This window comes from Heptranchias perlo, chromosome 9 (genome assembly GCF_035084215.1).
Source record: "Heptranchias perlo isolate sHepPer1 chromosome 9, sHepPer1.hap1, whole genome shotgun sequence".
In the NCBI taxonomy this organism is placed as follows: domain Eukaryota; kingdom Metazoa; phylum Chordata; class Chondrichthyes; order Hexanchiformes; family Hexanchidae; genus Heptranchias; species Heptranchias perlo.
In genome coordinates this window covers 43,574,845-43,600,787 of record NC_090333.1, presented here as the reverse complement: position 1 = coordinate 43,600,787, position 25,943 = coordinate 43,574,845, and the positions used below count along the sequence as shown (strand labels likewise).

Genomic DNA, 25,943 nt, shown 5'->3' with positions numbered 1-25,943 from the left:
CCCACTATCAATCAGATATAACATGGAGAATCCACTCCCATCACCCCCACTATCAATCAGATATAACATGGAGAATCCACCCCCCCATCTCATCTCCCCCACTATCAATCAGATATAACATGGAGAATCCACCCCCATATCATCACCCCCACTATCAATCAGATATAACATGGAGAATCCACCCCCATATCATCACCCCCACTATCAATCAGATATAACATGGAGAATCCACCCCCATATCATCACCCCCACTATCAATCAGATATAACATGGAGAATCCACCCCCATATCATCACCCCCACTATCAATCAGATATAACATGGAGAATCCACCCCCATCACCCCCACTATCAATCAGATATAACATGGAGAATCCACCCCCATCACCCCCACTATCAATCAGATATAACATGGAGAATCCACCCCCCCATCTCATCTCCCCCACTATCAATCAGATATAACATGGAGAATCCACCCTCATCACCCCCACTATCAATCAGATATAACATGGAGAATCCACTCCCTCATCACCCCCACTATCAATCAGATATAACATGGAGAATCCACCCCCATCACCCCCACTATCAATCAGATATAACATGGAGAATCCACCCCCATATCATCACCCCCACTATCAATCAGATATAACATGGAGAATCCACCCCCATCACCCCCACTATCAATCAGATATAACATGGAGAATCCACTCCCTCATCTCCCCCACTATCAATCAGATATAACATGGAGAATCCACTCCCTCATCTCCCCCACTATCTATCAGATATAACATGGAGAATCCACCCCCATCACCCCCACTATCAATCAGATATAACATGGAGAATCCACTCCCCATATCATCACCCCCACTATCAATCAGATATAACATGGAGAATCCACCCCCCCATCACCCCCACTATCAATCAGATATAACATGGAGAATCCACCCCCCCATCACCCCCACTATCAATCAGATATAACATGGAGAATCCACTCCCCATATCATCACCCCCACTATCAATCAGATATAACATGGAGAATCCACTCCCATCACCCCCACTATCAATCAGATATAACATGGAGAATCCACTCCCCATATCATCACCCCCACTATCAATCAGATATAACATGGAGAATCCACCCCCCCATCACCCCCACTATCAATCAGATATAACATGGAGAATCCACCCCCATATCATCACCCCCACTATCAATCAGATATAAAATGGAGAATCCACCCCCCCATCACCCCCACTATCAATCAGATATAACATGGAGAATCCACCCCCATATCATCACCCCCACTATCAATCAGATATAACATGGAGAATCCACCCCCATATCATCACCCCCACTATCAATCAGATATAACATGGAGAATCCACCCCCATATCATCACCCCCACTATCAATCAGATATAACATGGAGAATCCACCCCCATATCATCACCCCCACTATCAATCAGATATAACATGGAGAATCCACCCCCATATCATCACCCCCACTATCAATCAGATATAACATGGAGAATCCACCCCCATATCATCACCCCCACTATCAATCAGATATAACATGGAGAATCCACCCCCATATCATCACCCCCACTATCAATCAGATATAACATGGAGAATCCACTCCCCATATCATCACCCCCACTATCAATCAGATATAACATGGAGAATCCACTCCCCATATCATCACCCCCACTATCAATCAGACATAACATGGAGAATCCACCCCCATATCATCACCCCCACTATCAATCAGATATAACATGGAGAATCCACCCCCATATCATCACCCCCACTATCAATCAGATATAACATGGAGAATCCACCCCCATCACCCCCACTATCAATCAGATATAACATGGAGAATCCACCCCCCCATCTCCCCCACTATCAATCAGATATAACATGGAGAATCCACCCCCCATCACCCCCACTATCAATCAGATATAACATGGAGAATCCACCCCCATCACCCCCACTATCAATCAGATATAACATGGAGAATCCACTCCCATATCATCACCCCCACTATCAATCAGATATAACATGGAGAATCCACCCCCATATCATCACCCCCACTATCAATCAGATATAACATGGAGAATCCACCCCCATATCATCACCCCCACTATCAATCAGATATAACATGGAGAATCCACCCCCATCACCCCCACTATCAATCAGATATAACATGGAGAATCCACTCCCCCATATCATCACCCCCACTATCAATCAGATATAACATGGAGAATCCACTCCCTCATCACCCCCACTATCAATCAGATATAACATGGAGAATCCACTCCCTCATCTCCCCCACTATCAATCAGATATAACATGGAGAATCCACCCCCATATCATCACCCCCACTATCAATCAGATATAACATGGAGAATCCACCCCCATCACCCCCACTATCAATCAGATATAACATGGAGAATCCACCCCCATATCATCACCCCCACTATCAATCAGATATAACATGGAGAATCCACCCCCCCATCACCCCCACTATCAATCAGATATAACATGGAGAATCCACCCCCATCACCCCCACTATCAATCAGATATAACATGGAGAATCCACCCCCCCATCACCCCCACTATCAATCAGATATAACATGGAGAATCCACCCCCATATCATCATCCCCACTATCAATCAGATATAACATGGAGAATCCACCCCCATCACCCCCACTATCAATCAGATATAACATGGAGAATCCACCCCCATCACCCCCACTATCAATCAGATATAACATGGAGAATCCACTCCCATCACCCCCACTATCAATCAGATATAACATGGAGAATCCACTCCCATCACCCCCACTATCAATCAGATATAACATGGAGAATCCACTCCCCCATATCATCACCCCCACTATCAATCAGATATAACATGGAGAATCCACTCCCTCATCACCCCCACTATCAATCAGATATAACATGGAGAATCCACCCCATATCATCTCCCCCACTATCAATCAGATATAACATGGAGAATCCACTCCCATCACCCCCACTATCAATCAGATATAACATGGAGAATCCACTCCCCCATATCATCACCCCCACTATCAATCAGATATAACATGGAGAATCCACTCCCTCATCACCCCCACTATCAATCAGATATAACATGGAGAATCCACCCTCATCACCCCCACTATCAATCAGATATAACATGGAGAATCCACTCCCTCATCACCCCCACTATCAATCAGATATAACATGGAGAATCCACCCCCATCACCCCCACTATCAATCAGATATAACATGGAGAATCCACCCCCATATCATCACCCCCACTATCAATCAGATATAACATGGAGAATCCACCCCCATCACCCCCACTATCAATCAGATATAACATGGAGAATCCACTCCCTCATCTCCCCCACTATCAATCAGATATAACATGGAGAATCCACTCCCTCATCTCCCCCACTATCTATCAGATATAACATGGAGAATCCACCCCCATCACCCCGACTATCAATCAGATATAACATGGAGAATCCACCCCCCCATCTCATCTCCCCCACTATCAATCAGATATAACATGGAGAATCCACTCCCATCACCCCCACTATCAATCAGATATAACATGGAGAATCCACCCCCCCATCTCATCTCCCCCACTATCAATCAGATATAACATGGAGAATCCACCCCCATATCATCACCCCCACTATCAATCAGATATAACATGGAGAATCCACCCCCATATCATCACCCCCACTATCAATCAGATATAACATGGAGAATCCACCCCCATATCATCACCCCCACTATCAATCAGATATAACATGGAGAATCCACCCCCATATCATCACCCCCACTATCAATCAGATATAACATGGAGAATCCACCCCCATATCATCACCCCCACTATCAATCAGATATAACATGGAGAATCCACTCCCCATATCATCACCCCCACTATCAATCAGATATAACATGGAGAATCCACTCCCCATATCATCACCCCCACTATCAATCAGACATAACATGGAGAATCCACCCCCATATCATCACCCCCACTATCAATCAGATATAACATGGAGAATCCACCCCCATATCATCACCCCCACTATCAATCAGATATAACATGGAGAATCCACCCCCATCACCCCCACTATCAATCAGATATAACATGGAGAATCCACCCCCCCATCTCCCCCACTATCAATCAGATATAACATGGAGAATCCACCCCCCATCACCCCCACTATCAATCAGATATAACATGGAGAATCCACCCCCATCACCCCCACTATCAATCAGATATAACATGGAGAATCCACTCCCATATCATCACCCCCACTATCAATCAGATATAACATGGAGAATCCACCCCCATATCATCACCCCCACTATCAATCAGATATAACATGGAGAATCCACCCCCATATCATCACCCCCACTATCAATCAGATATAACATGGAGAATCCACCCCCATCACCCCCACTATCAATCAGATATAACATGGAGAATCCACTCCCCCATATCATCACCCCCACTATCAATCAGATATAACATGGAGAATCCACTCCCTCATCACCCCCACTATCAATCAGATATAACATGGAGAATCCACTCCCTCATCTCCCCCACTATCAATCAGATATAACATGGAGAATCCACCCCCATATCATCACCCCCACTATCAATCAGATATAACATGGAGAATCCACCCCCATCACCCCCACTATCAATCAGATATAACATGGAGAATCCACCCCCATATCATCACCCCCACTATCAATCAGATATAACATGGAGAATCCACCCCCCCATCACCCCCACTATCAATCAGATATAACATGGAGAATCCACCCCCATCACCCCCACTATCAATCAGATATAACATGGAGAATCCACCCCCCCATCACCCCCACTATCAATCAGATATAACATGGAGAATCCACCCCCATATCATCATCCCCACTATCAATCAGATATAACATGGAGAATCCACCCCCATCACCCCCACTATCAATCAGATATAACATGGAGAATCCACCCCCATCACCCCCACTATCAATCAGATATAACATGGAGAATCCACTCCCATCACCCCCACTATCAATCAGATATAACATGGAGAATCCACTCCCATCACCCCCACTATCAATCAGATATAACATGGAGAATCCACTCCCCCATATCATCACCCCCACTATCAATCAGATATAACATGGAGAATCCACTCCCTCATCACCCCCACTATCAATCAGATATAACATGGAGAATCCACCCCATATCATCTCCCCCACTATCAATCAGATATAACATGGAGAATCCACTCCCATCACCCCCACTATCAATCAGATATAACATGGAGAATCCACTCCCCCATATCATCACCCCCACTATCAATCAGATATAACATGGAGAATCCACTCCCTCATCACCCCCACTATCAATCAGATATAACATGGAGAATCCACCCTCATCACCCCCACTATCAATCAGATATAACATGGAGAATCCACTCCCTCATCACCCCCACTATCAATCAGATATAACATGGAGAATCCACCCCCATCACCCCCACTATCAATCAGATATAACATGGAGAATCCACCCCCATATCATCACCCCCACTATCAATCAGATATAACATGGAGAATCCACCCCCATCACCCCCACTATCAATCAGATATAACATGGAGAATCCACTCCCTCATCTCCCCCACTATCAATCAGATATAACATGGAGAATCCACTCCCTCATCTCCCCCACTATCTATCAGATATAACATGGAGAATCCACCCCCATCACCCCCACTATCAATCAGATATAACATGGAGAATCCACCCCCCCATCTCATCTCCCCCACTATCAATCAGATATAACATGGAGAATCCACTCCCATCACCCCCACTATCAATCAGATATAACATGGAGAATCCACCCCCCCATCTCATCTCCCCCACTATCAATCAGATATAACATGGAGAATCCACTCCCCCATATCATCACACCCACTATCAATCAGATATAACATGGAGAATCCACTCCCTCATCTCCCCCACTATCAATCAGATATAACATGGAGAATCCACCCATCTCATCTCATCTCCCCCACTATCAATCAGATATAACATGGAGAATCCACCCCCCCATCACCCCCACTATCAATCAGATATAACATGGAGAATCCACCCCCATATCATCACCCCCACTATCAATCAGATATAACATGGAGAATCCACCCCCATCACCCCCACTATCAATCAGATATAACATGGAGAATCCACTCCCTCATCTCCCCCACTATCAATCAGATATAACATGGACAATCCACTCCCCCATATCATCTCCCCCACTATCAATCAGATATAACATGGAGAATCCACCCCCATCACCCCCACTATCAATCAGATATAACATGGAGAATCCACTCCCCCATATCATCTCCCCCACTATCAATCAGATATAACATGGAGAATCCACTCCCCCATATCATCTCCCCCACGATCAATCAGATATAACATGGAGAATCCACCCCCATCACCCCCACTATCAATCAGATATAACATGGAGAATCCACCCCCATCACCCCCACTATCAATCAGATATAACATGGAGAATCCACTCCCTCATCTCCCCCACTATCAATCAGATATAACATGGAGAATCCACCCCCATCACCCCCACTATCAATCAGATATAACATGGAGAATCCACCCATCTCATCTCCCCCACTATCAATCAGATATAACATGGAGAATCCACTCCCTCATCACCCCCACTATCAATCAGATATAACATGGAGAATCCACTCCCTCATCACCCCCACTATCAATCAGATATAACTTGGAGAATCCACTCCCTCATCACCCCCACTATCAATCAGATATAACATGGAGAATCCACTGCCCCATCACCCCCACTATCAATCAGATATAACATGGAGAATCCACCCCCCCATCTCATCACCCCCACTATCAATCAGATATAACATGGAGAATCCACCCCCCCCATCTCCCCCACTATCAATCAGATATAACATGGACAATCCACCCATATCATCTCCCCCACTATCAATCAGATATAACATGGAGAATCCACCCCCCCATCACCCCCACTATCAATCAGATATAACATGGACAATCCACTCCCCCATATCATCTCCCCCACTATCAATCAGATATAACATGGAGAATCCACCCATATCATCTCCCCCACTATCAATCAGATATAACATGGAGAATCCACCCATATCATCTCCCCCACTATCAATCAGATATAACATGGACAATCCACCCCCCCATCTCCCCCACTATCAATCAGATATAACATGGAGAATCCACCCATATCATCTCATCTCCCCCACTATCAATCAGATATAACATGGAGAATCCACCCCCCCATATCATCTCCCCCACTATCAATCAGATATAACATGGAGAATCCACCCATATCATCTCCCCCACTATCAATCAGATATAACATGGAGAATCCACCCATATCATCTCCCCCACTATCAATCAGATATAACATGGAGAATCCACCCCCCCATATCATCTCCCCCACTATCAATCAGATATAACATGGAGAATCCACTCCCATATCATCACCCCCACTATCAATCAGATATAACATGGAGAATCCACTCCCCCATTTCATCACCCCCACTATCAATCAGATGTAACATGGAGAATCCACCCCCCCTCACCCCCACTATCAATCAGATATAACATGGAGAATCCACTCTCCCATCTCATCACCCCCACTATCAATCAGATATAACATGGAGAATCCACCCCCATCACCCCCACTATCAATCAGATATAACATGGAGAATCCACCCCCATCACCCCCACTATCAATCAGATATAACATGGAGAATCCACCCCCCATCACCCCCACTATCAATCAGATATAACATGGAGAATCCACCCCCCTCACCCCCACTATCAATCAGATATAACATGGAGAATCCACCCCCCATCACCCCCACTATCAATCAGATATAACATGGAGAATCCACCCCCCATCACCCCCACTATCAATCAGATATAACATGGAGAATCCACCCCCCCATCACCCCCACTATCAATCAGATATAACATGCAGAATCCTCCCCCCCATCACCCCCACTATCAATCAGAAATAACATGGAGAATCCACCCTCCCATCTCCCCCACTATCAATCAGATATAACATGGAGAATCCACCCCCCCATCTGATCATCCCCACTATCAATCAGATATAACATGGAGAATCCACCCCCCCCATCTCCCCCACTATCAATCAGAAATAACATGGAGAATCCACCCTCCCATCTCCCCCACTATCAATCAGATATAACATGGAGAATCCACCCCCCCCCCCATCTCCCCCACTATCAATCAGATATAACATGGACAATCCACCCTCCCATCACCCCCACTATCAATCAGATATAACATGGAGAATCCACCCCCCCATCACCCCCACTATCAATCAGATATAACATGGAGAATCCACCCCCCCCCCATCTCCCCCACTATCAATCAGATATAACATGGACAATCCACCAATCTGATCATCTCCACTATCAATCAGATATAACATGGACAATTCACCCCCCCATCACCCCCACTATCAATCAGATATAACATGGACAGTGCAAATCCCCATCACCCCCACTATCAATCAAATCTAACATGGAGAATCCACCCTCCCATCTCCCCCACTATCAATCAGATATAACATGGAGAATCCACCCCCCCATCTCCCCCACTATCAATCAGATATAACATGGAGAATCCACCCCCCCATCACCCCCACTATCAATCAGATATAACATGGAGAATCCACCCTCCCATCTCCCCCACTATCAATCAGATATAACATGGAGAATCCACCCCCCATCACCCCCACTATCAATCAGATTTAACATGGACAATGCAACCCCCCCATCATCTCCCCCACTATCAATCAGATTTAACATGGACAATGCAACCCCCCCATCATCTCCCCCACTATCAATCAGATTTAACATGGACAGTGCAACCCCCCCATCTCCCCCACTATCAATTAAATATAATATGGACAGTCCACCCCCCCCCCATCTCACGGACTATCAATCAGATATAACATGGACACTCCACGGCTCTGGCAAATCCACCCCCCCCCTCATCTCCCCCACTATCAACAAATATAACATGGACAATGCACGGCTCTGGCAAATCCAGCCCCCCACTCTGTTAGATTTTTTAGTTGACACTGCAACCCAGTGTCTCCTAATGGGTCTATTAAAAGAGGTATACAGAGAGTTGCAACCCCTGCCTTAATACGAGCAGCGGTGAGAGTGACCTGGTCTGGTATATGAGCAGCCAGATCAGGTAGAAGTGGAATTGATGCAGGGAGGGGAGAAGGGATAGGAATTGAAGGGGGGAAATGTATGGCAATTGAAGGAGACAAATGGATAACAGTGAAGGGTGAAGTAGATGGTAATCGAAGATTGCTAATGAAAGGGAGAAATGGATGACAATGAAGGGTAGAGGGAAGGGAGAAATAGATGGCAATAGAGGAGAAGGGAATAACAACACCATCAACAACTTGCATTTATATAGCACCTTTATTGTCGTAAAATGTTCCAAGGCAAATAGATAGTAATGAAGGGGAGCGGGAAGGGAGAAGAAGCTGAAGGCAGTGTTTTGGGGAGAGGGGAGAAAGAGTTCCAGCATGGACTGGGGGAGTGGAAGAGTAGTACTGCTTAACTGGTCGAAGGGGCATAAGAGTGTCAGGTTAAATTGATGGGGTGAAAGAGAAGTGTCAATATGAACAGGGAGGGTGGGGTGGGCGGAGAAAAGAATGCACCTGTGAGAGATGAGGAATTGGATAGGGCAGTGGGTCTGGAGAGAGTAGAGTGAATTAATCCATTGAAAAGCCAATGGTCACTTTTCCCCCTCCCTTTTTAGATAAAAAATTTTAAGCAAAAAAGTGATTAAAATTAACCAGACTGTACTTTTTAATGTAAAAATTCAAAATTTGATGCCATCAACATTTGGAATTTCTCCTTCAGGCTTCATATACTTATGTTTTCTCTGCCAACACAAGTGAAGGAATGTTTTGTGGACCTATTACTTAAGGTACAAAGCCCATGTAACTACTTGTTTTCACATGCCGGAGCCGTTCTTGAATCATCAGCTTTTTGGGAGCTGTGTCAGTTTTTTTGAAGCTGTTGGTCAGCTTTTGCTAACTTTCTAAGGGCATGTGTGCAAATAGTATTCTCCTCTACTGCTAAAGTTACCTCCAAGAAGGTGCTTTTGTGTTTTGTACCAAATGCTTCTTTTCCCAAGGATAACTCTTAATTTAATTTAACTTACCATAAAATCAAAGTCTGTTCAAGACTTGCATGCTACTCCCATATTGGGGAGATTCTTCTGGCATCTAACTCACACTCCTGAACAGGATCTAAGAAACAACTTGGGGGTGATTTTAACCCTACCTGACTGGTGGAAACCGGGCGGGTGGGCAGTTAAATTTGCACAGGTTACTTACAATAACAACATCAATTTGCATTTACATAGTGCTTTTAACGTAGTAAAACATCCTAAGGTGCTTCACAGGAGCATTATCAAACAAAATTTGACACCGAGCCACATAGGAGATATTAGTACTGGTGACCAAAAGTTTGGTCAAAGAGGTAGGTTTTAACGAGTGTCTTAAACGAAGAGAGAGAGGTAGAGGCGTAGAGGTTTAGGGTCGGAGTTCCAGAGTTTAGGGCCTAGGTAGCTGAAGGCACGGCTGCCAATGGTGGAACGATGAAAATCGGTGTTGCGCAAGAGGCCAGAATTGGAGGAGCGCAGAGATCTCGGAAAGCCGCTGGGATCCCACCATTTGGGATTTTTACTTGCTCTACTGATCAGGCAGTAAGGACATCCATCCAAAGCTGGTGGGGTCCTTCTTTACATATGCGTAAAAGGTCCCAACGATGTTCCCATGGGTCCCCGGCTGCGGTCTCATGCCAGATTCCCACTTCCGCCCGCCAGCAAGGTAGTCAATCTGGCCGGATGACAGGTGGGACTCTGCAAATATTTATTCAAATGAGGCTATGCCATTAAGATCGGCAGGGTCTCCATGTCCCCAACCTAGCCGGGTTTGTCGCCTACAACCGGGTTCCCCTGCACCCTTCCCGCCCCCTGTAAAAATCGGGGGCAAAATGTGTACATAATAAAGAGGAATCTTTCAACAAAGGGCAAAACAGAAGAATTTAGGGTTGATTATTGACCATTCCATGAAAGTTTCAAGTCAATGGGAAGTTGTTATCAATCAACATGCAGGATGCTGCTGTGTTATGAATGTGGCTCATGAATTAGCTGTTGATGTAAATAGTGGCTCTTCTCAATCAATAAGAACATCATAAAATTCAGTGAGAAAAAAGCCATTTAGCCCATCAAGCCAGCTCCATTAAGAGCCCACATATTATTTTATTGTGGAATTTCCTCCCACACCACTTGTTGATCCTGTACTTTTTTTTATTTGTTCATGGGACATGGGTGAGGCTGGCAAAGCTGCATTTATTGCCCATTCTTAGTTGCCCCAAGGAAGTGGTGATTGGCCCTTTTGAACCACTGTAGCCTTTGTGGTTATGGCGCTCCCAGAATGGTGTTACATAGGGATTTCTCAGATATTGACTCAGCGACATGAAGGAATTGTGATATTTGTTTGAGTCAGGATGGTATGTGACTTGGAGGTGAACTGGGTTGGGGGGGGGGGGGGTGGTGGTGAGGGGTATAGAGTTCATATGACATCGTTATTCTCGTCCTGGAATGGTCGTGGATGAGGGAGGTGGTGGTGTTGAAGTAAACTTGGTGAGTTGCTGCACTCAGTTCCTTTCCATACTTTCTCTTAAAAAAAATCAAGCAGTGTTGTTAATACCCATATAATCCTCAATTCCCCTTCTCAACAAACACTGATTTGGCTTCTATTTGAAGGTTCCATGTGACCTCAAGTCAAGTACCTTCGCTGGGAGTTGGTTCTATATATCCACTGCCCCATGAGAAAAAAAAAGTTTTTGAAACCTCTAACCGTGCTCAAGGTTTGTGAATGATGTCAGTCGAGTGGCTTGAGACACAAAAATGCAAACAAGTAGGTTTCTGTTTGGGTGGGAGATTTAATTTTTTTAAAAAAAAGTTAAACTTATATAATTTCTATTTCCTATCATTTTTTAAATAGACAGTACATTGAACAAAAAGTCACTCCCCCTGGATTTTCCTCCCCTGTGAAAGTCAGGCACCTTACAAATTGGAACACTGGCAATTAAATTTGATACATTCTAGAATGTGGGGCAAAAGGTACAAAATGGCGAGTAAACGGCAGCTTTGTTGAAGGGAGACGGCTATAAAACGAAGGTCCAGCTGGACTGACTGAAAGGAGGTTAAAACCAGCAGACCAGCCGAGAGAGAGGAAAAAAAAACCACAAGGTTTAGAATTATATAGATTAATTTAAAAAGAAAGACAGAAAATAAACAGTTGCCTACCTGATGGTTCAGTGAGTTTTTCCAGTGGGTAGCTGAGTCATACCGACCAGGAAGATCACAGGATTTGTTCTCCAGTCTGTGCTGAGTTAGCCAATCTTAGCCAAGATAGTGTATGGGGTGTCCGTTAAAATTAGCCTCAGCATCACTGGGTGAGGGAGGAGAAAAAACAGTCAGGGTACACACTACTGATGACTACCCAGTGACCCCTGCTGGAAATTGCACATTTATGGTTGTCAGGTAAGGATAGGATTAGCTTCCACTGTAATACCCCCAGGCTCGAATAACCTGTCAAGACTACTCCATGCATGAAAATGGTCATTTGGGCAAAGTACTGGTGTTTGACCAGCATCTGCGGGAACATCAGCAAGAAGTCAATGCTTTCAGCAAGGAAGGGAACGGGAAGGGAAAAAATTGGCAAGAAGTTTTAAAAAGATAAATGTCATGTATAAAAGCAATAACTAGAAGATTCATTGAGGTGGATGGTAAGAGATAAGAGACCGTATTGAGAACCGAAAAGCAGTCATGATAGAAATGAACAACTAAATAGAAAAGAAAATACAAATATTGAGAGACAATCTAACTGAAGTACGATAAAAGGGCAGATTGAATATAACCAACCAAAAATAACACTAGACAATAAGCAGGAGGAAAATGTAATCAGTAGCATGAACTATAAGTTAATTAATTTAAATAGATAAAAATTAACTCCTTAGATAAGGAAAATATTAATGCAGTTAATTAAGCACATCAATCGATATTAATTAAAAGATCAATGGCCCAGATATTGGGAAATGTAGCGCTCGTTTTTCAGTTGCTACACAGCATACTAAAGCCTCAAAATGGCTGGCAGGAATCATGCTCACACATCTGGCCGGAAATACTCCACCCACCATACTGGGTAAGGACAAGGCGTCCTTTACCCACTCCTGAAGCAGGCGTTTGGCCCTTTGCACAATGCCCTGCTCCAACAGTGGTTTGCCCTGCAGCAGCCAGCGCCATTGTGGGCAGCACTCAGGGAAACCATCCTTACGGAACGCCTGCAACAAAGAAGGTAAGTAGCTCACTTGAATGTGGAGCCGGGAGGAGCGCATGCTCCTCCTGACCCCACTTTAAAGGACCCTCCCGATCGCCGCCCCACCAGCCCCGAACCCCGATCTCCTGCCCCCTGGCCTTGAGATCCTCGACCCCCGACCCCCACGAATCCAGGCTCCCGGACCCACTCACCTGAGGGTAGCGGTGGCACTAGCAGCAGCCCGATTTCTTACCAGTCCTCTCCATTCTTTGCTGGCAGCACTCCGGCTCTATTACAATGCGGTCCGAGGCCCAATATGAGTGCAGTGGGACATGGGCAGGTCATAACCTTAGCTGCATGTTTATCCAATATTTGATCACTTTTATTGTAGTGGGAAAATCGTAAAGTACGCAAGAGCAGCAATGGTGAATACGGAAATTAGTGAAAGAGCATGTGAGTGCTGAAGGTGTGAGATTTATATTCTAGGGGGCTCTGGGCGTCTTGCTGCCAGAAGGTTTGGATTTTGATACTTTATTTTGTATATTTTCCAGCATTTTAGAGCTAATACAATTCTGTCCTTTAAGCCAAAACTAGTTTCTCCTGGTAACATTAGAAATATTTAAAGTATGAAAATAAAAGTAGCTGCATGGACTTCAATACAGGTAAAGTTAAAATAAATAGGTTAACCCCTCCTGTTAAAATGACGGATAAAGGACTGTCAAACAAACATGTTAAGCATTCATCTGCTATTATCTGCAACAGTAATTTCTGACCCATGTTGTTCTTCTGAATCTTGTCAAAAAGGTTTATTTTCTACTGGAAAGAAAAATTATTATACCCTTCAATCATCTAAAACAGTAAAGTGCAGAGACATGTGTTTTCAAGGAACAGGCGCTGGGAGCTGAATTTTTGCTCGCCTCCAGTCTAGGATGGCAATGTATTATATGTACTATTATTGATTATTAATGTCACTCCTCATATTTCCCCATGGCCTAACATAGGTGGTAATAAAGGGACCTTATCTGTGTGTGTATAAACAAACTGAAAACAGCTAGGTTACTGAACATAACTAGGCACTGCGACTTACACACAAACAAGCAAATGTCTAAATCCAAGCAGCATATCAGTATATTGTAGTAAAATTCTAAATATGGGAAGTTAAGCTTAATTTATTTAAATTAAGAAAAGCTCATCACAATTTATACTTAACTCTTTATTTCTAAATGCTGGCAATTCCACCAGTGCAGTGACAAGAAGGCTCAATAAACTGTTAGTTTATTCACACTGGGAAACATCCTCCATATCTCAAAGAAGTGGCTGCAGCTGGTATAGAGGGAAATAAACCTTCCTAAGACAACACCAAAAAATTCTCTTGAGAAAAATTACATTTTGTTAAAGCCTCATTTTAGTAGCTTATGTACATCTTTGGGGTCAAACACTAAATAAAGACAAATAACTCAATTCTCAAAAAATATCAGCTCACCTCAAAACTTTTCTGCCTCAAGGTCTTTACAACTAATAGTGGCAGTACAAATTAGTGCCAAGAGCTTTCAGTTCTACCCTTTAAGTTATTTGACTGGTTCTGACAGTCTCCATTTGTACCTTCAGATTGATTTGATTGGTTCATATTGACAACCTCCAGTCACAGTGAAAAAAGCCGATTTTTCTTGTGAAACAGTGACAAGCTGACACATGGGCTGAAAAGCTGATGGTTGGCATGTATGTAGCTTTCTTTTACAGTCAAAATGACTGAGTTAATTTCAAATAAGTAAGGTTTTGGGGACTTTTTTAGAGCGTATGTTGATTTCCAACCAAGGACATGACCAGAAATTTTGGGACACTTGGGCTGCCTGCACAGGCTATGTTGTCAATGCACATTCAACCATCCCTAAGCTCTGCCTACAAATTGAGAGGCCATAGCCTCACTATGGTCTGGCATGAGTCCAGCTTTCTTAATTTTTAAACAGTGTTCTCATACTGTTATGGTGTTGTGCAACTGTCATTTATGGATAGAACTGATAATACACTTTAGCCTGTGATGAGAGAGATACCAGTTGTTTACAAACAGTACAATACAATAATGTATTCTGCATACACCGTATACTCCATACTTCAAATCTTGGGTAAGTGACCTAAAAAAATTAAGGTCACTGGGGCTGAGAGTTTGGTTCTTCCTGTTAGCTTAAGTTTATGATTTTGCCTTGATGCTCAACGACCATCTTCTGTATCTCAAGTGTTTAGACTCATGTAAGCAGTGGATAATTGGGTCTTCAACTTCTTCCAGACAAAGTTCCAGACACCTTCATGCATACAGTAGTGAGTGTATTAATAATAATGAATAACAATGATACAAATCAGCAACTGCAACAGCCCTTCATCTTCTGTCTGCTTGCTTCTCTCTCTTCACAGAACAATTTGGGCATTGTCACACTTCCTCCTCCTCTTCGCCAGAGGTGGGAAGAGTCACAACTTCACCTTCACACAACCCAGTCTCTCAGGATCATTACACAAGTAAGGCAACTGTGAGGTCCCTGTGAGAGCAGAGTACTGCCAAGCTGACCCATTTGGGGGCAATAATAGTGGGAGAGTTTGTGTGGTCAAAGCAGGGCTGCAGTAAATCCTCAGAATAAAATAAGACTGCAGTTTATTTATTTGTACCACATATAAAATGTTATAAACTGTGGAAACCAGAAATTACTGCCCAGAGTCAGAATTTTAAGGCTTCAATGGAGACTCTGATTTTCTTCTGAATTTGCAGGATTGTTAATAAATATCATTCTCCATTGGCAGGCCGGAAGCAAATAAGTTATATTTCTTTACATCATTGAGAATAAGAGAATTAGAACTTTTAACCGTCTATAAGCTATAAAGCAGCTCATTTTCTGAGTTCCCTCTGTCTGCCCTTATTCAGAAAACATGGCAGCACTGCCCACAATGGATCAAAAATTGCTGGCATTGTGTCCACCATTTCCTGATATGTATTGCCAGCAGGTGAGACAACCCACTGGCAGTATAAGCTCAAAAAAATCAGCTTTATTAAGTAAAGATACATGATTACATATTAACTTGGGACATTTTGTTTATTTTGCTATAAACCATCAGCTCTTTTTTTCAAACTTTTTATAATTCTCTGCTTCATAAATGTTGGCAAGCATACATGGATGAATAATAACATCTACGTTGAACATGAAAGTTATCCCTCCCAGGAGGTTACATGACTGCGTGGTAGGGGAGTGGGGGGGAGAGGGGGTAGTAAATCTCTAATCAGGATGCTCTGGCCATCATGAGTGTGGGGCAGTCTTGATGGACCAGCTGTCTTTTTCCTACACATCATTTTTGTATATTCGTATGTAACTGACATCTTCTCATCTTTGGGGTATTATTTACTGAACATGAAGCTATCTTCTGTATACCACATGTGTGACCAGGAAACCACAGGATAAATTTGTGTTAACTTATGAATGCAGACTATGGAATTTAATGTGACAACCAGGATCAAAACGCGTTTGATCAAGCACCACATAATAAATTTGTTAGCAAAATTGAAGCCCATGGAATTAAAGGGACAGTTACTGTGTGGATGTGAAATTGGCTAAGGAACATAAAGCAGAGAGTAGTGGTGAATGGTTGTTTTTCAGACTGGAGGGAAGTATACAGTGGTGTTCCCCAGGGGTCGATGTAGGGATCACTCTCTTTTTGATATATATTAATGACCTGGACTTCAGTATAGGAGGCATAATTTCAAAGTTTGGAGATGACACAAAACTCAGAAATGTAGTAAACAGTGAGGAGGGTAGTAGCAGACTTCAGGAGGACATAGACAGACTGCTGAAATGGGCAGACACATGGCAGATGAAATTTAAAGCAGAGGAGTGTAAAATGATTCATTTTGGTAGGAAGAATGAGGAGAGGCAATATAAACTAAATGATACAATTTTAAAGTTTGTAAACAATTTTACAACACCAAGTTATAGTCCAGCAATTTTATTTTAAATTCACAAGCTTTCGGAGGCTTCCTCCTTCGTCAGGTGAACGATGTGAAAATTTTAAAGTGGGTGTAGGAACAGGGAGACCTGGGGGTGTACGTATATAAGTCTTTGAAGGTGGCAGGACAAGTTGAGAAGGCTGTTAAAAAGGTATACAGGATCCTTGGCTTTATAAATAGAGGCGTAGAGTACAAAAGCAAGAAAGTTAGGCTAAACCTTTACAAAACACTGGTTAAGCCCCTGCTGGTGTATTGTGTCCAATTCTGGGCACCGCACTTTAGAAAGGATGTCAAGGCCTTAGAGAGGGTGCAGAGGAGATTTACTAGAATGGTAATAGGGATGAGGGACTTAGATAAAAACTTGAAATGGAAAAATTTGCATGGCTATGGGGAAAGAGCAGGGAGTGGGACTAATTGGATAGCTCTTTCAAAGAGCCAGCAAAGGCACCATGGGCCGAATGGCCTCCTTCTGTGCAGTATCATTCTATGATTCTATGATAGTTTTTACATCAACTGTCAACAAAATTTGTGCCTGAAATTCAATGCACTGTTTTCACTTAAGCAAAAGAACAGAAAAGGCCTTTCAACTCAGTAATCCTATTCCTTCCAAGAAACCATTAGACGGTATAAGTTATAGCAACCGCCCCCCTTATAGAAAAGATTTGCTTTTTGTATGTGGTATATTTGATCTGATAAAATAAAAGCTAAGAAATATTTTATGCCAGTTGTATCTATGCAAACAGGCCCTTTTCTGGAAGGGGGGAATGCAACCATTTCATGTGTTTATTCATTTTCATTGAGGTCAGGACATTTTACATTATCATGGATTTCTAATGAACTTTATATTAGTTTTTCCTAATCATATGATCCATCTATGTTCTTTCTTACATATACATCATTCATATGTTTCAGCATTTTAAAGACATGTAAAATGTTCCTGCTTAACCTTTACCCCAATGGGAACAGGTTCCGTTTTGTGCGTCTCTTCACAACTTAGTGTTTTAAGTCTGAGAATGAACTTTGTTATTATGTGAACTTTCACTAGTGCATCTGTTTCTTTTGAGTGTAGGGTGCCAAACATTTTACCCCAATACTCCAAATATGCCATTCATAAATAACATTTATTTTCAATTTATAATAAAAGGCCCCCAAAGCACATCCCAAAACTCATTGATAACAGCTTCCCATTAACTGGATACTTTCAGTGAATGGTTGATAATCATATATAGATCCTACAGCAGATGAGCACATTTTTGAGTTCATTTTTCATTTTGGTGAAGAATATACAGGGAAAATAGACTGTTACATCACTGAATCAGAGCTCTAGAATGCAGTTTTAGCCCCATAGAAAAGGAAAAAAGTAACGTAAATTACTTAGTTAAATTGATGTTCAGGGACTGCATAAAATTCATCCTGCAGTATTGGCCATTTTATAGTTTTTGATCTTGATTTCACATCATGGACATAAAAGCTTATTTTAGCTCCGTGTGGATTGTTGCAACAGCTTTGGATTTAAATCAAGATAGCCCGTGAAATTAATTTTTCATCCTCGCTAAAGGGAAGTTAATACCTCAAAAAAGTTAGACAGAGGTCAAATGATCTGCCAAGTATTAAGATGCCCTTAGTCATTATAAATGTTTTCATTATAGATAGAACATAATTAATAGTTCACTTTAAACATTAAAATTATTTTAAATAGATTAATATTTTACTGTATAAATGAAGTATACAGTGCAGAACTTTGGAAGAAATTTCGATAAGTCAGAAGTTTCAAAAAAGTGAGTTGCTCCTCATGTTACTGATGAGTTGTTAGATTTTCCTTATTTGTGATTGATCACATATTCTTCACTTGTGGGAATCACATTGCACAATTCCTATTTGAATATCCTTTATTTAATTCACAGACTGACCCAACATGCTATACTACATGGGGATCGACGTGGGAACTGCAAGTGTACGAGCAGCACTTGTAGACCAGAATGGCAAAGTGGTAGTGCAGGCTGAACAACCAATCCAGATCTGGGAGCCACAACCAGACTACTATGAGCAGTCTTCGACTGATATTTGGGCAGCGTGCTGTACTGTTTCAAAGGTATAATTATAAGAAGATTTGCGTGACAATATTGAACAAAACAACTATTCACAGATCAGGCTGCATTTCTGTAATACAGTAATCCTGCATCTTGTCTACTACTGGTATTTCTGTCAAATACAAAGAACTACAGTTTAAGCCACTGAAATGTAACACTGTAGTTTTCTGTCAACTCTTATTGCATTTGTAAAGATTAATGAAAATGTTGCAACAATAACCATAGTCCTTATGCCATTTGGCATGAAGAATATGATTATTAATGCAGCATTTTTATCTTGCTCTTAGTGAATAATTGGCAGTTTCCACCATAAAACCAAAGTTTCCTGATATGATATGTTGGGCCATTATGATATTTGTTCTAGATGGACTAGATGATAAGCCACTGGCAAATAGCACTGTTGTGGTTAGAAAATGAAGAGTCAATTGCAGCAGACACAGTCATTTAGTTGAAGAGATTGCTGCAACTGCCTCATATTTTTCCTGTGCTACACTTTTATATTATATTTAACTTTTTTTCAACAGCCTGAAATAGTCCCGGTGACCAAGAATAAACTGTTTATTCTAAAAAAGGAGTCCCAACATGATGGCCGCTGCAGTAAAGTGACACAGATAACTCCATTCATAACTCCAAAATTCATGTAGTGGCACGAGATATATTTCAGTAGCGCTCATGTGGAGCAAGACTTCTCTGTTATGATCCTGGAGATATGCTATCGTTTAACTAGACATTGGGCAAAAAAGGTGCACCATGGATCGTAGGAGACCCAAAGTTTGCATCTAGAAGTGACTGTACCACTAAACCGGAGAGAATATCAAATACAAAAAGTTGAAAATTGTGCAGCGTTTTCGATCTGTGCTGTACTATTGTGGGGAAGTGACAAGCAGATCTCTGTTGGTTTTCCATTGTGAGTAAGGGAATTGGATGTACAGTAATTCCCAGACCATCTTGCATATCAGCCAGCAGCCAGTTTCAGAATGGGGTTGGCGGCGGTCTGCTTTCTTGAGAGTGGATAGTACATGAAGTGGAGAGACCATGAAGGAAAGGGGAGAAAAATACTATAAAAAGAGGCAGTCTGACATTCTTGCATTAAAAAAGAACACAACATTGTGTCTAGAATTTTCACCACTTTGAAGCTTGATTATGCATTTACATGGAATGAGATGAGAGTTTGAAGGAGGATGTGGGGGGGTGGGGGGGAACCAAAGGAAACATCTGATCAGCAGATACAGAAAAATGCAGATTGCAATGATACAAATTAACCTGATAAACAAATTAACAACTAATTATATTACCACATATTTTCCTTTATCTTGCAGAAAATAGCTCAGACGGTTGATCTGAGCCATTTACGAGGCCTTGGCTTTGATGCCACCTGTTCTCTTGTTGTACTTGATGAAAACTTTGAGCCTCTAGCAGTGAATGCGGAAGGTAAGTGTGTCACTACTTCCTATCAGATATATAAAAAGATATATATATATATCTCTGTTATATATTCAAACACTTTATGGTCGAAACATCTCAAAGGTATTGCAACTAGAGTTAGCATAATGTTACATGGCATAATCTTATGTGACACCATGTGATGTGATGTAACGTTATATGACATAGCATTATAAAACCAAAAATTCGTAACCCAACTTTGGAACCATGCACAAGAATATTTTATTAAAAAAACACTTAGAAAATTGTGCAAAATGCTTCATCTCAGAAAGTAAGCTGAAAGGCAACCTAGTCCACTGCAGCTGAAAGCATTCAGTAGAAAGATGATGCTGTGAAACCCTAACCTCACAACAAAATCAACAAATAAAATGTCCTTAAAGGTTACTTAGAAAACATATTATTACTCCCCAATTCATTAAAGGGGTCGCAAGGTTCAGCAGCAAATTCCTTGCAAAGATGAAAAAGTCAAGAAGACCCACCCGAATCCATTCCACCATTCCAAAATACGTGAAAACTTCCTGACTCCCTTCACCATCCATGGAGCAAAGAAACAATTGCCCTAAAGAAGACCCCCCCTGCTGAAACAAAAATTTCCTCAAGACAAATATCGCCCCTCATAGAGGGAAAACTTGGAAACTGACAACTCCCCCCTTCGATGAGGCAACAAAAATCACACTGCAATACTTCCCCCCTCCTCCCACCGAAAAAGCAAAATTAGCTCCCCAGAATGCCCCTCGCTGGGATGAAATCATCCTCAGACACCTCCTGCCCCCACTGAGGCACACTCCCACTTACTGGTTACCTTTCTGCATCCTCTCAGCCCCTCTTCTATCACCCCTCCCCTCTGCTGCTATACCCTTCTGCTCCCTCTCTGCCTTCTTCTCTCCAGTCCCTCATCTCTTTTTTTCCCCTTTCCCCTCTTATCCCCATATTTGATATCCCCTCCTCTTCTCTCCCCATACTCCTTTTCTCACTCTTCCATCTTCTTCTCTTCCCTCCTGTTTGCCTCCTTTTCTCCCCTTCCCCTCTCCACTTCTCTCTTGCCTCTCCTCCTCTGTCTCACTTTTCTCACCTTTGAAGTTAAATTCAAGAAGAAGAAAGATCACACACAAAGCAAGGTTTTAAACTTAAGTAAGGCTAACTTCGAAGGAATGAGACGTAAGCTGAACACGTTAAACTGGGCTGAGCTGTTAACAGGTAAACATATAGAAAAACCGTGGGAGGTATTCAATGAAGTATATAGTATAATACAAGACCGATACATATCCTTAAAGAACAAAAGTTCCACTTGTATAGTCAAGCAACAATGGTTACAATCCCTGGGTATGTCCTGTCCCACCGGCAGGACAGACCCACCAGAGGTGGCGGTACAGTGATATACAGTCAGGAGGCAGTGGCCCAGGGAGTCCTCAACATTGACTCTGGACCCCATGAAATCTCATGGCATCAGGTCAAACATGGGCAAGGAAACCTCCTGCTGATGACCACCAACCGCCCTCCCTCAGCTGATGAATCAGTCCTCCTCCATGTTGAGCATCACTTGGATGAAGCACTGAGGGTAGCAAGGGCACAGAATATACTCTGGGTGGGGGACTTCAATGTCCATCATCAAGAGTGGCTCGGTGGCACCACTACTGACCGAGCTGGCCGAGTCCTGAAGGATTTAGCTGCGAGACTGGGCCTGCGGCAGGTGGTGAGCGAACCAACACGAGGGAAAAACCTACTTGACCCCGTCCTCACCAATCTACCTGTCTATGATAGCATTGGTAGGAGTGACTATCGCATAGTCCTTGTGGAGATGAAGTCCCGTCTTCGCACTGAGGACATCATCCAACGTGTTGTGTGGCACTACCAGCGTGCTAAATGGGATAGATTCAGAACAGATCTAGCAGCTCAAAACTGGGCATCCATGAGGCGCTGTGGGCCATCAGCAGCAGCAGAATTGTATTCCAGCACAATCTGTAAACTCATGGCCCGGCATATTCCTCGCTCTACCATTACCAACAAGCCAGCGGATCAACCCTGGTTCAATGAGGAGTGTAGAAGAGCATGCCAGGAGCAGCATCACGTGTACCTAAAAATGAGGTGCCAACCTGGTGAAGCTACAACTCAGGACCACATGCATGCTAAACAGCAGAAGCAACATGCTATAGGCAGAGCTAAGCGATTCCACAACCAACGGATTAGATCCAAGCTCTGAAGTCCTGCCACATCCAGTCGTGAATGGTGGTGGACAATTAAACAACTAACGGGAGGAGGAGGCTCTGTAAACATCCCCATCCTCAATGATGGCGGAGTCCAGCACGTGAGTGCAAAAGACACGGCTGAAATGTTTGCAACTATCTTCAGCCAGAAGTGCCGAGTAGATGATCCATCTCGGCCTCCTCCCGATATCCCCACCATCACAGAAGCTAGTCTTCAGCCAATTCGATTCACTCCACGTGATATCAAGAAACGGCTGAGTGCACTGGATACAGCAAAGGCTATGGGCCCTGACAACATCCGGCTGTAGTGCTGAAGACTTGTGCTCCAGAACTAGCCGCGCCTCTAGCCAAGCTGTTCCAGTACAGCTACAACACTGGCATCTACCCGACAATGTGGAAAATTGCCCAGGTATGTCCTGTCCACAAAAAGCAGGATCAATCCAATCCGGCCAATTACCGCCCGATCTGTCTACTCTCAATCATCAGCAAAATGATGGAAGGTGTCGTCGACAGTACTATCAAGTGGCACTCACTCACCAATAACCTGCTCACCGACGCTCAGTTTGGGTTACGCCAGGACCACTCGGCTCCAGACCTCATTACAGCCTTGGTCCAAACATGGACAAAGCTGAATTCCAGAGGTGAGGTGAGAGTGACTGCCCTTGACATCAAGGCAGCATTTGACCGAGTGTGGCACCAAGGAGCCCTAGTAAAATTGAAGTCAATGGGAATCAGGGGGAAAACTCTCCAGTGGCTGGTGTCATACCTAGCACAAAGGAAGATGATAGTGGTTGTTGGAGGCCAATCATCTTAGCCCCAGGACACCGCTGCAGGAGTTCCTCAGGGCAGTGTCCTAGGCCCAACCATCTTCAACTGCTTCATCAATGACCTTCCCTCAATTATAACGTCAGAAATGGGGATGTTCGCTGATGATTGCACAGTGTTCAGTTCCATTCGCAACCCCTGAGATAATGAAGCAGTCCGTGCCCGCATGCAGCAAGACCTGGACAACATTCAGAATTGGGCTGATAAGTGGCAAGTAACATTCACGCCAGACAAGTGCCAGGCAATGACCATCTCCAGCAAGAGAGAGTTTAACCACCTCCCCTTGACATTCAACAGCATTACCATCGCCGAATCCCCCACCATCAACATCCTGGGGGTCGCCATTGCCCAGAAACTTAACCGGACCAGCCATATAAATACTGTGGCTACAAGAGCAAGTCAGAGGCTGGGTATTCTGCGGCAAGTGACTCACCTCCTGACTCCCCAAAGCCTTTCCACCATCTACAAGGCACGAGTCAGGAGTGTGATGGAATACTCTCCACTTACCTGGATGAGTGCAGCTCCAACAACACTCAAGAAGCTTGACACCATCCAGTTCAAAACATCCCGCTTGATTGGCACCCCATCCACCACCCTAAACATTCACTCCCTTCACCACCGGCGCACCGTGGCTGCAGTGTGTACCATCTACAGGATGCACTGCAGCAACTCGTCAAGGCTTCTTCGACAGCACTTCCCAAACCCCCGACCTCGACCACTTAGAAGGACAAGAGCAGCAGGTACATGGGAACAACACCACCTGCACGTTCCCCTTCAAGTCACACACCAGCCCGACTTGGAAATATATCACCATTCCTTCATCGTCGCTGGGTCAAAATTCTGGAACTCCCTACCTAACAGCACTGTGGGAGAACCTTCACCACACAGACTGCAGAGGTTCAAGAAGGCGGCTCACCACCACCTTCTCAAGGGCAATTTGGGATGGGCAATAAATGCTGGCCTCGCCAGCGATGGCCACATCCCATGAATGAATTTTTAAAAATGAGGTAAGTATAAAGCTAAAAGAAGTGGCTTACACAAATGCAAAGAACATTGGGAGAAATATAGAAAGCAACAAAGGAACACAAAGAAAATATTAGGAGCTGCAAAAAGGGAGGATGTGAAGATTACAGGCACATCTGTGCTATTTTGCAATGCACGACAGAAAAGATTGTTGGGAAATGGGAGATGAGGTGCAGCTATCAACGCTGAAAACAGTTAGAATGCGAAGAGTATGCCACAGCAAAATAACAAATATAATGTAAATAAATATAAATAGGGTTTTGGAGGGACAAACAAGTCACTTGTACCTTAAGCAAATTTTAATGGGGTAGATAAATACTATTACATATAAATCTGTGAGGCCTGTATCTTTCAGTATTTGTGAGGTGATTTATATGTTGTTCCACCATTATTTAAATGTTCCACTGTTTGTGCAGGGGTTGATTATTGTGCCATGGCATTCTACGCTGCAACAAGATTTTCTGGGGTCTACCTTTGTTGCATGCAGAGTTGGATTCCACTTTGCTGTTAGGTGAAACTGTTATGATGTTTGAGACTTCACTATGAGATGCACAGACTTTATTCGAACTGTTGCGTTTCTTTTTGGGAATTTGTTTACATTTGATTTTCTGGATAATTTTTCCTGCATTATTGTATTTTATGATTTGTTTGACTTTCTGTTTGGTGGTGGAATATTGGTGTTGAAAATTTAGTTTCAGAAATATATTTTAATGTATGTGTGAAAGGTATGGTATAATTGAACAATATAAAATTACAGTATCAAACATTTATTATAGAAGAGTCAGAACTTTGACATAAGGACTGAATTATATTTGGACACAGCGGTGCAATGATTCCATTTCCTCTAGTGCTACTTTGCTTGA

General features: G+C 43.1%; 1 protein-coding gene across 1 annotated transcript in view; it reads left to right on the top strand.

Moving 5' to 3' along the window:
• Positions 1-25,943, top strand: part of fggy (FGGY carbohydrate kinase domain containing) — a 274,702-nt gene that overhangs the window by 4,490 nt on the left and 244,269 nt on the right. Inside the window, exons 2-3 of the mRNA XM_067990291.1 lie at positions 19,400-19,587; positions 20,905-21,016. Of these exons, the coding sequence (XP_067846392.1) occupies positions 19,411-19,587; positions 20,905-21,016 (289 nt within the window). The 5' untranslated portion in view covers positions 19,400-19,410. The remainder of the gene's footprint in view (positions 1-19,399; positions 19,588-20,904; positions 21,017-25,943) is intronic.